The 12,489-nt window shown below is 46.5% G+C and overlaps 1 protein-coding gene and 1 long non-coding RNA gene across 8 annotated transcripts in view; one reads left to right on the forward strand and one right to left on the reverse strand.

Annotated features, from left to right (window-relative positions):
* Positions 1 to 5,114, reverse strand: part of Zc3h4 (zinc finger CCCH-type containing 4) — a 38,321-nt gene extending 33,207 nt beyond the window's left edge. The window contains exons 1-2 of one of the 7 annotated variants that reach the window (XM_013066348.3): positions 4,437 to 4,548; positions 3,012 to 3,073 (exon numbers count right to left, since the gene is read on the reverse strand). In XM_013066348.3, the coding sequence (XP_012921802.1) occupies positions 3,012 to 3,049 (38 nt within the window). In that variant the 5' untranslated portion in view covers positions 3,050 to 3,073; positions 4,437 to 4,548. The other 6 variants (XM_004867079.4, XM_004867077.4, XM_013066347.3 and 3 more) reach the window with 6 other exon arrangements.
* A 586-nt stretch (positions 5,115 to 5,700) lies between these two features.
* LOC110346056 (uncharacterized) lies at positions 5,701 to 12,489 on the forward strand. The gene is made up of 2 exons (XR_002389819.2): positions 5,701 to 5,832; positions 12,282 to 12,489. It is a non-coding gene; the product is annotated as an uncharacterized LOC110346056 (long non-coding RNA).

Consider the following 12,489-nt stretch of genomic DNA (forward strand, 5'->3'; position numbering starts at 1 on the left):
CAAATCCATGAAGATTGGCTCCCCCTCAATCTCCTTTTTACCTTTATTCATCAAAATGAACTTTAAGTGCCACCAAAACTGGCAGCTTCTCTGTACTAGGTTCTAATTATGAAACTGGCCTCAAACCGTTTATTCCAACAGGATTCCCTCCACCAATGAGCAGGCTGCTCCTAGGATTCTCAGATCAGCCTAATAAACACCAATTGCCAGAAAGCTACAGAACCTCCCTTTTTCTCTCCTGTCGTACTACTAGCTGTGCTGCTTGTCGCACTACAGGTTAAGCACCTTGGTCAACTTGGCTATTTCACTATGTGTTCTACCATTCAACTACCCAAATCGGGGCAGAGCCAGTTGCTCTGGCACTAGAAGATACTGTCCACAGAGACCACAATTAGGTTCTCTGGAACATGGTTTGACTTAAAGCGATCCTCAGAGACTCAGAAACTGTTTCATTAGCGATTTTCGCCAGAGGTATTTACTGTAACTAGATCTGGCCTCTATAAAGAGATGTTTATAAGGGCTGAGAGCCACAAAAATAAAACACAAGTGAGCAGCTGAAGGCAACCTTGACACAGCCATTTCCTTCCATTGGGAAAGGTAAAACATGTAAGCGCAAAGAGCAGAGGTGAAGACATTATTAAAAGGTGAATCACTGACTGGGCCCAATATGAGATTGTTCGACATTGGACTGTATGGAAATACAGAAATGCAGTAACCAAATGTTCAACTCAACATGTCAAGCAGTAAACAGCTAAGGAGGCCTTCATTTCCACAGGTGCAAAACACTTTTCCCATGGGATCAGCCTTTCTGGATAAGACAAAACCACAGCAGCGGTTTTCTAAAACAGCTAGTTCTACCTAAAATTCTGGCTTGTCAAGAATCAAAAATTTAAACCTTCAGAGCAAATTGAAACTCTAACTCGGGGTCAGGAAGACAGGACAGACTGGGGCTATAAGCCCTTTTGGGAAATCTCATGTTTTTCCTCTAGAAGAGCAAATTTGAGACAATAAATAAAAAAGGGATTTTGACTATAACATCCATATTTTCATGGTCACAACAGGTTTTGTTTCTAATGGGAGATCTGGATTTGCTTTCAAAATCTCTCCCAGAGAGAACAAAAATTTTAAAGGTTTTAAGTGTTTCAGATTTGCTGTTAAATCAGGCATTCTGAGAGATACCCTTTTCTTTTTCTTTTGCAACATCCATTAATTTCATTTTTAACTAATACTGGTACATCAGTTTGGGGGAGAAAAAAAGGTAGTACTGTGACATTTCAAAAACAAAGTTTACCAAAATGCAGTCTGACTGAATTACTGGGACTTCTTAGACTTGATGGATGAGATTTCTTTGAGGAAAAATAAATAAATAAATGAATAAAGTGTTGATGTGCCTGAAAGCATCTTTAATGTTTGGGGTAATATTTTCAGATTCAGCTGATTGTTAAAATTTTCACTTACAAATGATACTCTATTTCCTTAACATTGCATTTTAAAAAGTAAACTTAAGCATTCTTCAACAATTCAGTAATTCTATAAACTTGGGAAGAGTCATCAGTTAATATCTAGTTTCTGCTCTAAGCTCCTGGAAGAGGGATTTTAATCAAGGATGGGAAACGTCAAATAAGTGCAATTCCTTTTCAGCCTGGATAGTGTGTTCAGTTTGTGCTTTGGACATTTTTCACAGGATACTATCCATTCTGGGGATTTCTTCCTCCCATAACTGATTTTATACACTTAAGACCACCACTCACCACAGTTAAGTTGTGAACATATTAACAAAATACGTGGCCTAATGAATTGTAGTTCATGTCTCATCTCAACATGAGGGAACACGTTTCTCCTAACAACAGAAAAAAAGAAACTTTTGGAGAGGGTTAGGGCAGTGTGTTAGAAAGATTTCTCTAACAAAGTATGTCAGGGACCAAAGTGGGCCAGAAGGAAAATGGAACTTCAACGTGTTTTGTCTTTTAACCTAAAAACTTATGCTTGTAAAACACATCAGAAGTAGTGTTTGGTTTGGCAAGTCATTTCTGTTCTTTTCCTTTGAACGTGTAGGATAGGGGACTGGAAGTGTTCTCTCCAACATGACTGGGCGTGTAACACATTTTGCATCAACTTTTCACGGTCAGGCATGTGCTTTCCAACAAAGAGCAGTGGAGACAGGCAGAGATTGGGGCTTGAGACAGTTTACACATTTTGTGCTTCAACAGTACTTTACAAATGACTTGCTCAATTTAAACGTCCATCACCATAAGAGACATTGGAATAAATTGAGGAAAATGGATCTACTTGAACCACAATCTTTTCGGTGGGGAGGAGGGGAGAATTTTAACTTGAATGCAAGCATCATAAACCAAATTCAGTAAACTTGTCTCCTATATGTGGACTTGAAGTATCCACTTTCCTCAAAGATGAAGGCTGGATAAAGTAATGGATTGATATGGACAGAGGGTTGCCAAGAGTCTGAAAACATGGGCCTATTACATAGATTTGTCATGTTACAGTAATACTTTTTTTTGAGAAAACTGTGTACGTCAAATTTTAAAAATTAAACAATGAAAGGATGTGCAAGTCTAAAAGGGCTCAACAGGGTTAGAAACCTGATTTGAACATATAAATTCATTCTCTCAAGCATCACTTTGGTCTAAAGGCGAGGAGGAAGGCAGGCAGGAAAAGGGACAAAAAGAGGGAGATAATTGAATTACTCAATAAAAGAGGCTACTTACCATCCCAACCCATTGTAAGACATACACTTCTGACATAAGAGAACTCCTTAGAGGTCGAATAAAGCATGTAAGCACCTTTGAGTAATGCACCTGCCCCCAGAGAGGGGCCCCCGGAAGGCCAACGTGGGCTTAGCGAACAGACTTTGCTAATCTGTTTATTTCCTTGAACTGGAGTCGGGCTGCGAAGGGCTGCGAGTCCCAGGACGATACATTTAATTAAAACAAAAGAGAGGAGAAAAAAAAAAGAAAAACAAAGAAAAACAAAAAATTTTTGTAAACGCTCACCAAACTGCTGCACTTGTGTCTCTGAATGTGGGTGGCATTTCTTTTAAAAGGCAAAGTATGGTCTGTGAAGGAGAAAGGGAAAAGGCAGAGGTGGGAGTGGGAGAGAAGGGGCCAAGGAGCTTGAGGGGGAAGCCCTGGCTGAGAACCCCGACTGGGCTGCGCCCCATCAGCCATCTGTCCAGCGAGCTCTCCTTCCCCACCCCCACTCCCTCAAAGACTCGCTTTCCTGACGGCTGCACCCCACCTTCCTGTCTCAAATCCTCTCTCCAGCCTCTTCCCCTACCCTATCAGGAATGGGTGAGCGAACCCTGCACCCCAACGCCATCGGCTCTAGCAATGCAAACAGGGTCCCCAAGCTCACTCTGAAAGGCGCGGGGCTGGCCCCATTATCACGCGTCAGAACAGGGCGTGGGGACCCATTTCGCACTGAATTAAAGGGGCAAGAGGCACCCCTTTCCACCCCCCTGCCAAAGCACAAGGAAACCTTTTCTCTCCGGGAAGGGATGGTGCCCCCTTTTACCTCAAGGGAGGGGCGACCCCCCAGGAGAAAGCTAGAGGCAATTTCCTCTCCCCTCCAAGCTAAGAAAACCAAACACCCCCTAAAAAATACGGCCGAGGACCCTCCCCCAGGTCACCTACCTACGAAAAAGAAAGGAATCTCTCCCTTTAAGGATAAGCGTGGGGAAAGGGATTCTCCCAAAAAAAGAGGGGTTTCATCAAAAGGTCTAGATGCACCCCACAGTTCAGTTTTCCGGGGTGCAGGTAGAAAACACCTCCCGCCACAAAAGTGCAAAGGAGCCGCCATCAAAGGCCCCCCATTAGAAAGATTAAGACTGAGTGAACCCCCATTTTCTGCCTAAGAAAGCTCGGATCCCTATCCAAGAAGGGCAGGGCACACCTCCCCCAGGAAAGGATACTGCCGGGGGGTAGAAGACCCCCCCCCAACTCCATGCCCCTAAGAGCGGGGCTGAGGCTCGAGATCCCCCCAAAAAAGGGTCCGGGAGCCCCTCCCCCACCCCGCCCCGAAGCCAGGCGGCGGGCGGGCGGGCCGGTGGCTGCCAGCTCCGGGCGCAGGGGCAACGCGGACCCCGCAGGCCTCCACAGCGCCCCCCCGGCGCCCCCTCCCCAGGGCGGGCACGGGGGGTCCGGGGGGCGCCTCCTCACCTTCCCCTCAGCATGGCGCCCAAAAAAGACAGAGCGAGAGCGAGGGAGAGCGGGCGAACGCCGCGAGGGGGGGGAAACGCATGAGGCCGGGAGAGAAAGCAAGCGAGAAAGAGCGAGGAGCGAGAGACACCCACCGACCCCGCCCTTCCTCCTCCTCCTCCTCCTCCTCCTCCGCGGCCCGGCCCAACATGGCGCTCGCCCTTCCTCCTCCTCCTCCTCCTCCCCCCGGGGGCGCTGCCCCGGCCCGGCCGGGGGCCTGACCTGTCGTCAGGGAGCGGGAGGCGGTGGTGGAGGAGGTGCGGGGAGCCTGGGCGGGCGTCGGGGGAACACGGAGGAGGCGAAGGCGATGGCGGCGGCGGCGATGGCGATGGCGATGGCGATGGCGGCGACTCTGATGGCGGCGGCGGGGGGGTCCCGGGCGCGGCCTCCATGGATCCTTGGGGGGAGGGGACGTGAATGCACGAAAAAGGACTGCTTGGGCGTGGCGGGAGGGGCACACTTCGGCTCTGAGGACTCCTGGTGGGAACTGGGTCTGTATTTTTTCGGTTTCGGAATCACCTGGGCGCCGACTTCCGCGTAGGCCGCGCGGCCTAGGCCCCGGCGGGCCGCCGGCCACCTGCTTTCTCCGCGGCCCGCCGTGCGGCCGGTCACTCGCTCACGGGCACGGGGCCCTCATCGGAGCGAGCGCCCCCACACACTCGCCCACGGGCCCGGGGCGGGGTACCCGAGAATACGGACACTGGTGGGTTGGTTGGGTGTAATTAGCGCGGGCCGCGCGATGGAGCAAGCGAGGGGAGAGGGGAGAAGAGGTGAGCGAGCGAGGGGGAGATTAAAAAAAAAAAAAAAAGGATTTCAGGAAGAGAGGAAACGGGCAGCGGAGACCGGCCGACTGTCTTGTCTCCCCGCCCTAGATGCCCCGGCTGCCCGGCCCCCGCCGCAGTCAGGAATTCACACAAAATGGCGGCACTGCCGGGACGAGCCCAGAGGCTGAGGCGGGAGGAAGGGCGAGGAGGGAGGAGGAACTGAGAGGCGGAGGCCCGGGCCGAGTGAGTCACGCGGAGGAGCGGAGCCGAGACGGCTCCTCCGAAGACCGGCGGAAACAGCCGAAAGGAAAGGGCGAGACCGAGGAAAGACGGGAAAAGCCGAAAGCAGATGAGCAGGCAATAGAAGGCTAGGGTGGGCGGGAAGAAGCCAAAGGTGGTCTGAGCCACTGAGGTACGTGAAGCCAAAAGAAAATAGAAAACAGCCTAAGACGATAGGAGTAGGGCTAGAGAAAGAATGGGGCGCCGGAAAGAGCCGAGGCGAAGAAGGGGGAATTTAATCCGTAAAGGACCGAAGGTGGACGGCTGTAGGAGGCGGAAATAGCCGAAAGAAACCAAACTGGGGTAATAGGACTAAGAATAAGTTGAACGGGTGGGGCTGAAAGGCGATTAATTAACTGAGAGCAAATGACTTTGAGGAACTCGCCGGGCAGGAAGTGAGAAGAATCGAAAATTGCTAACTTGAAGGAAGGCGGAAAGAGTGTAAGCTTTTAGGTGGAAAAATGCGAGGGAACAAAAAATAACCGAAAGCCGGAGGTCGGTCCCAGGAGTCGAAGGTTTCCGGAGAAGAGGGGCTGGAGTAGGGCCGCGCGGCGATGGCGTCACTAGATACCTCGGTGGGTGACGTCATGCAGGCCAGAGAGGGGCGGGGCTTGGTAGTACAAAACTTTCCTCTGGGAAGCCTTGTCTTGGGTTCCAGAGAGCTGCACGCAAACGTAGTTTTATCAGGCTTGTACTGTCCTAGGGGGAGCGTCAATTATTCCCCTTTGTAGGTGAGGACTGAAAATTTAGAGTGAAAGCTAGGGCGCACGGTACTCAGGAGGTTGACGCTGGAGGATCACAAGATCCAGCCCAGGCTGAGCAATTTAGTGAGACCCTGTCTCTAAATCAAAATTAAAAAGCCAGGGATATAGCTCAGTGCAAAGCTCAGGGTTCAATATTCAGTACAGAACAACAAAAAGACAAGAGTGAATTGGCTGCAGGTCAGAGAAGCAAGACAAGATTTTTAATCAAAGCTGGCATGGGGGATTTAGCTCAGTGGTTCCGCTGCCTGCCTTGCAAGCGCAAGGACCCGAGTTCGATCCCCGGTACCAAAGCTGGCATTGTGTTGCCTCCTGCAAAATTGTTCAGTCCTGTTTGGCTCCAGTTGTCACCCGGAAGCAAGGTACTGACGCCACAAGGAATTGGCAGTCGAAAATCTTGGTCCTTTTGTGCCCTTGATGAAAGAATTCAATCAAAGCACCTAGGCTGCCAGGGGAAGTACAGATAGATTTTACTATAGTGAGTTGGGCATAGTGGTGCACACCTGTAATCCTATCCCTTGAGAGACGGAGGCAGGAGGAACCCTGGGAGTTTGAGGCCAGCCTGGGCTACATAGTGAGTTCAAGGCTAGCCTAAACGACATAGCAAGACCCTGTCTCAAAAAAAAAATAAAATTTAGTGAGAAGGTGGGTAATGTCATGAAGCTATGTGCCCAAGTTCAAGTTTGGGTATCTTTCTGTGCACAAAAGGTACTCCTGAGGTCCAGGGAATTAGGTTAATTATGATGCTTATTGACATTTTTCATAGAAGTTCCTTTGGAATTGCAAAATGTCTTCCTGGCCTTTTCAAATGGTCCTCAGGGACCTTACTCATGTAAGAACCTTAGGGGAGGGCCCGGGATTTAGCTCAGTGGTTCCCCCGCCTGCCTTGAAAGCACAAAGTCCCGAGTTTCATCCCTGTTACCAAAAAGAAAGAACCTTAGGGGAGAAATTTATGAAAGGTGTTTCTTAATTTTAACTAGATCCCAGCCCAAGGCAAGAGGATTTTTAAAGACCATTTCCTTTCCTTACATCGTTGGGCTGTAGGCTTTGGAAGCCAGGAATAGTATGTGCCTTGTTCTAGAACCTGTGTCTTCGGGTCGGAGAGCTAGAAAAGGATTAGTAGTGTATTATATATGGAGTTCTTTGTTTCTTTACTTAACTGTAACTGGCATAGCATGCTATTTTAGATTCTCCCTTTGTCTCTCAGGTCTGCTAATGTCTAACTACCTGTGTACCACAGGGATCTTCCTTTAATGTATTTGCTCTTTCTACAGTGCCAGTCACAGTGATAGACAATAGGAAACGTCCCTAGCTTCATGAGTTTAATAATGAGTCCCTAATTGGCAGGGAGGGGACTGGGAGCTAAAGAAGAGAGGAGATGGGGTCAGGAAAGACTCAGGATTGTAGTGGATGGGACCCGAGAGTGAGTAAATAGCTTATTTCAAGCTCTGATGAGGCACAGACCATTTAAATTCCAGGAACCGAAAACTTATGGGGCACAAGTAACAGATAGATCCTAGGTGACTTCCTAGTATATAATTCCCGTGTCAAAAAGATAAAAAATTTTTTAAAGGGCTGGAGATGTACCTCAGCACTCTCTGGGTTCAAGCCCCAGGACAAAAATAAGGTTCTGTTTCCAAGTGTTTCTTTTGTCATTCTCAGGCAGGAGTGTTTCTTAACAGTTCCTCAGTGTTTTGTTTTGGTTTTTTTTGGTACTGGGGATCGAACCTGGGTCCTTCGCTTTCCAGGCAGGCGGTGAAACCACTGAGCTAAATCCCTGGCCCAATTCCTCAGTGTTTAAATAGAACATTCTTAAGTATTGTCTACCAAGCCCCGATTTAAAAAAAGATTTTTCCAAGCCTATCATTTTAGTTGTTATTTGTTCTGGCTTACCATTTAACTCTTTATTAGGGTCTATGCTCAGCTAGATAGTGAGTTCAAGGCCATCCCGAACTATATGTCATGATCCTGTCTCAAAACAAAACAAACAGGGCCGGGGATTTAGCTCAGTGGTTCCGGCGCCTGCCTCCCAAGCGCAAGGTCCCAAGTTCGATCCCCAGTACCAAAAAAAAAAAGAAGCTGTAACAAAACAAACAAAAAAAGGACTTATGGATGTAGGTCAGGGTGAAGGCCCTGGGTTCAATCCCCAGTATTGAAAAAAAAGAAGGAAATGCATACTGAAGGGCATGAATAAGAATATTCACTACCAGGTATGATGCCGCACACCTATAGTCCCAGTAATCCTAGTCCTTGGGAGCCTGAGGCAGAGGGATTAAAGTGCGGTCAAGACCAGCTTGGGCTACATAGTAAGTTCAAGGCCAGCCTAAACTGCATAGTGAGACCCTGCCTCAAAAAACCAAAAAAAATGAAACCCAGAACTAGCTACTGCAACCCTAAATTTATTGGGGAAGTGAGAGTTAATGATGCCCAGGCTGGGAGAGGAATTGTCTACTTTGCTCTCAAGGGGATGATGCTACCCCCTAAAGGCCATTGTGGAAATTACCAAGGAAATTTAATTAGTGGTTTTTTGACTGTGAACTGGTTCTCAAGGGAATATTTTTGCTCCTTTGGGGATGTTTTGGAAATTTACTTTTTTGGTCATTAGTCATAATGATAAGGGGCTTTTATAATATTCATAAAGAATAGGCACATAATGAGCAAAGTTAATGATAGCTCTTAAATAATAGAAAAAGCCTGCCTGCCATCCCAGCACTCAAGTGGCTGAGGCAGGAGGATTGCTGCAAGTTTGAGGCCATTCTGGACTAGATACCAAGACTCTGTCTTAAAAAAATAACCAAAAGGGGGCAGGGGATTTAGCTCAGTGGTTTCGCCGCCTGCTGCGCAAGCGCAAGGACCCGAGTTCGATCCCCGGTACCAAAAAAAAAAAGGAAAGAACTATAGTAAATTATATTAATCTGTAATGCTGGATTTTCCAGTTCTTTTTGAATCACAAACACAATAGAGCCATGGTAGATACTTGGCAGTTTACATACAAGATATATATCACCACCTTTTGGTAATGAAAATATTGTAAAACTAGAGATGATGGTTGCATAACAGTAAATGCATCAAATGCCACTGAGTTGCTCATATTTATTTATTCATTGGGGTTGCTGAGGAGTGAACCTGGGCCTCACACACGAAAGGCAAGAGCTCTATTGCTGAGAAACACCCCCAGCCCCAAAGGGTTATTTTATTTATTCAGGTTTTTTGAGACAGGGTTTTGCTATGTAGCTCAGGCTGGCCTCAAACTCATGGCAAGCCTCCTGCCTCAGCCTCCTACCAAAAGATTAATTTTAGTTTCTGTGACTTACCTGAATAAAATTTTTTTTGGCTGAGACAGGAGGATTTCTGCAAGTTTGAGGCCAGCCTGAGCTACATAGTGAATTCAAGGCCAGCCTGGTGTATGTAGCAAGACCCTGTCTCAAAAATAAAAATTAAAACACAGTTTCAAACCTGTGATCCCAGCACTTGGGAGGCTGAGGCAGGAAGATTGCTGCAGGTGAGTTCAGGGCCAGCATGAACTACAAAGCAAGACCCTGTTTCCAAAAAAAAAAAAAGTTTTAAAGGTACACTTCCCAAATTGATGACTATATCCTTATGTTTCACTTTCCCCATAAACTATAGAAAAGTATTAGGGAAGAGAGGAGAGAGCCTTTTAGACCATTTTTGCAGAATTGCTGAAAATCCACAGGCATTTGCCCCTGATCATTGGGACCAGTCAGCACTAATAGGGAAAGTCCTCCCTCACCCGTGAGAAGGCACCATGCGCTGTGGACCATCAGGGTCACTTTCACAAAGTTGGAGTGTTAACTAATCATTTAAAACCGAGGATCTATTTTTGCTCTTGGAATTAGGTTAACTCCCTTTATTTTTCTATGATTCTTGTGCATTTTTTTGGTACCAGGGATCGAACTTGGGTCCTTGCGCTTGTGCAGCAGGCGGCGAAACCACTGAGCTAAATCCCCGGCATCATGTGCATTTAATGATATCAAGAAGTGAGCAGAAGTGTTTATTTCTGGAGGCTTAGCCAAAGGATATGTCTCTCCACTGCGTGGTAATCCTGTGCCTTCTAAATGTCTTTCCTGAAGGAAAAGGTTATTTGATCTTATAACTAGCATTTTCCCATCTCAGGAAAAAAACCCCACCAAAGTGTAAGAGCTTTAGAGTCATAAATTTAAGATGAAGATGCCCATCAACTGGAGACTGGATAAAGAAAATGTGGTTTTTTTATAAAATGGAGTACTACTCAGCCATAAAAAACGAGAAATTAGAGACATTTATAGCTAAGTGGATGCACATTGAGGGAATACTCTTAAGTGAAATAAATAGGACACACATGTGTAAATACTGAATAGTTTCTCTGGTGTGAGAAACTGAAAGTGTAAATAAGGACTAAATGTATAATAGGTAATGTGAAATAGGAAGAAAAGGGGCAAAGGGGAAGGAAGTGGGAGGGCTAGGGGAAAGGATAGAAGGGAATGGGATTAATATGAGAAAATGGAAAAATAGGAACAAAATCTTTGTAAATAGGGAGGACTGGAGGGGTTGAAGGGAGGGCTGGGCAAGGGTGAAAAATAAGAACCAAGAGAGACTATGTAAAGGTGCAAATTTCCAATGATGAATGTCATTATGTTGTATACCTAAAATGTACCAATTATTAGAATGAATAATCAATAATGTAAAATAGGAAGAAAAGGTCCAAAGGGGTAGGGGTAGTGGGAGGGGCAGGGGAAAGGAAAGAAGGGAAAGGAAAAAATGATGAGAAATGGAAAAAATGGAAATAAAATCTTTGTAAATAGGGAAGGGTGGAGGGCGTGAAGGGAGGGCTAGGAATGGGGAAAAAATAAGAACCAAGATGCATCATGTAAAGGTACAATTCCCAATGAGAAATGTAATTGTGTTGTATACCTACAATGTACCAATAAAAGAATTTAATACAAAACAAAAATTCCACTTCTGAGAATATAATGTGAACATAGACCTCAAAAAAAAAAAAAAAACAGGTGAAGATTTGAGCCTGATGTGGTGGTGTAGGCCTATAATCTCACCACTCTGGGAAGCTGAGGCAGGAGGGTGGAAAATTGAGGCACAGCCTGGGCAATTTAGTAATCCCCTATTTCAAAATAAAAAATAAAGACGGGCATGGTGGCGCATGTCTATAATCCCAGCACTCAGGAGGCTGAGGCAGGAGGATCTCAGAGTGTGAGGCCAGCCTGGGCTACATAGTTCAAGGCCAGCTTGAGTTAGAGAGAGAGAGAGAAGCTGATGAAGTCATTCAATTCCCAGGGCTGGGGATTTAGCTCAGTGGCACCGTGCCTGCCTCACAAATGCAAGGTCCTGAGTTCGATCCCCCGTACCAGAAAAAAAAGAAAAGAGAAAAAGGTCAATCCCTAGTACTGTACTGCAAAAAAAAAAAAAGGATTGGGCAATAAAGCTAGAATCATTATACTCATGCAGGAATAACCTCTCTCTGTCTCTCTATCTCTGTCTCTGTCTCTTCTCCTTTTCTCTTTTTCTTTTCAGGGATTGAACCCAGGGTCTGCACTGAGCTACATCCCCAGCCCTTTTTTATTTTTTGAGACAGGGTCTCGTTAAATTGATACATTACTCAGTTTGGGCTCCAACTTGCAATCCTCCTGCCTCAGCCTGTCAGAGTGCTGGGATTACAGGTCTGCACCACCACATCCAGCTTCTCTTTTTTCAATTTATATTGTTACAGTGCTGGGCATGGAACCCGGTGAACTGTGTAGGCTGGGCAGGTGGTCTACCACGGAGCTACACAGCCACCCCTTTCATCTTTTTGGATAAGGCAGGAAGTACGTGGGATTGAACCCAGCAAGGGCTGAGTACCTACCCAGCCCTTTTCTTCATTTTTTAAATTTTGAGACAGGGTCTCTCATGTTGCCTGGGCTGGAACTTGTGGTCTTGCTGCCTCAGCCTCCCAGAATCCTGGGATGCCAGGCAAGTGCCAGCATGCCCAACTTGTAACAGCAATTAAATAGCCTTAAAGTGGCCCAGGTGTAGCGGCACACATCTGTAATCCCAGCACTTGGAAGGCTGAGGCAGGAAGATCACTTTGAGTTTGAGGCCTGCCTGAACTACACAATGAGACTCTGCTTCAAAAAAAAGCCCTAAAGCTGGGGATTTAGCTGAGTGCTTCCGCTGCCTGCCTGGAAAGTGCAAGGTCCCGAGTTCGATCTCTGGTACCAAAAAAAAAAGCCCTAAGTTTAACAGTGGTACTTTGGTTCTCATCATTACAGGAGGTGCAATGAATTCCAAAAACAAGAAACGCTGAACAAATTGTTTTAGCTGGAAGGGTCAAGAGCCACAAGGCAGCCAACACTGAGCGCTCCCAGCCTGCACGTCAAATATCAAACAAAGGAGTACTGGGACAAAATGTTCACATCAGAACACTTGAGTACCAAATTGGGTGCATTTCAAGGAGTACAGAGGCCCTAACAAGAAAAA

This window comes from Heterocephalus glaber, unplaced genomic scaffold, assembly GCF_053883595.1.
Source record: "Heterocephalus glaber isolate CG9 unplaced genomic scaffold, H.glaber_assembly_v1.0 deba00001744, whole genome shotgun sequence".
NCBI classification, from domain to species: Eukaryota; Metazoa; Chordata; class Mammalia; order Rodentia; family Bathyergidae; genus Heterocephalus; species Heterocephalus glaber.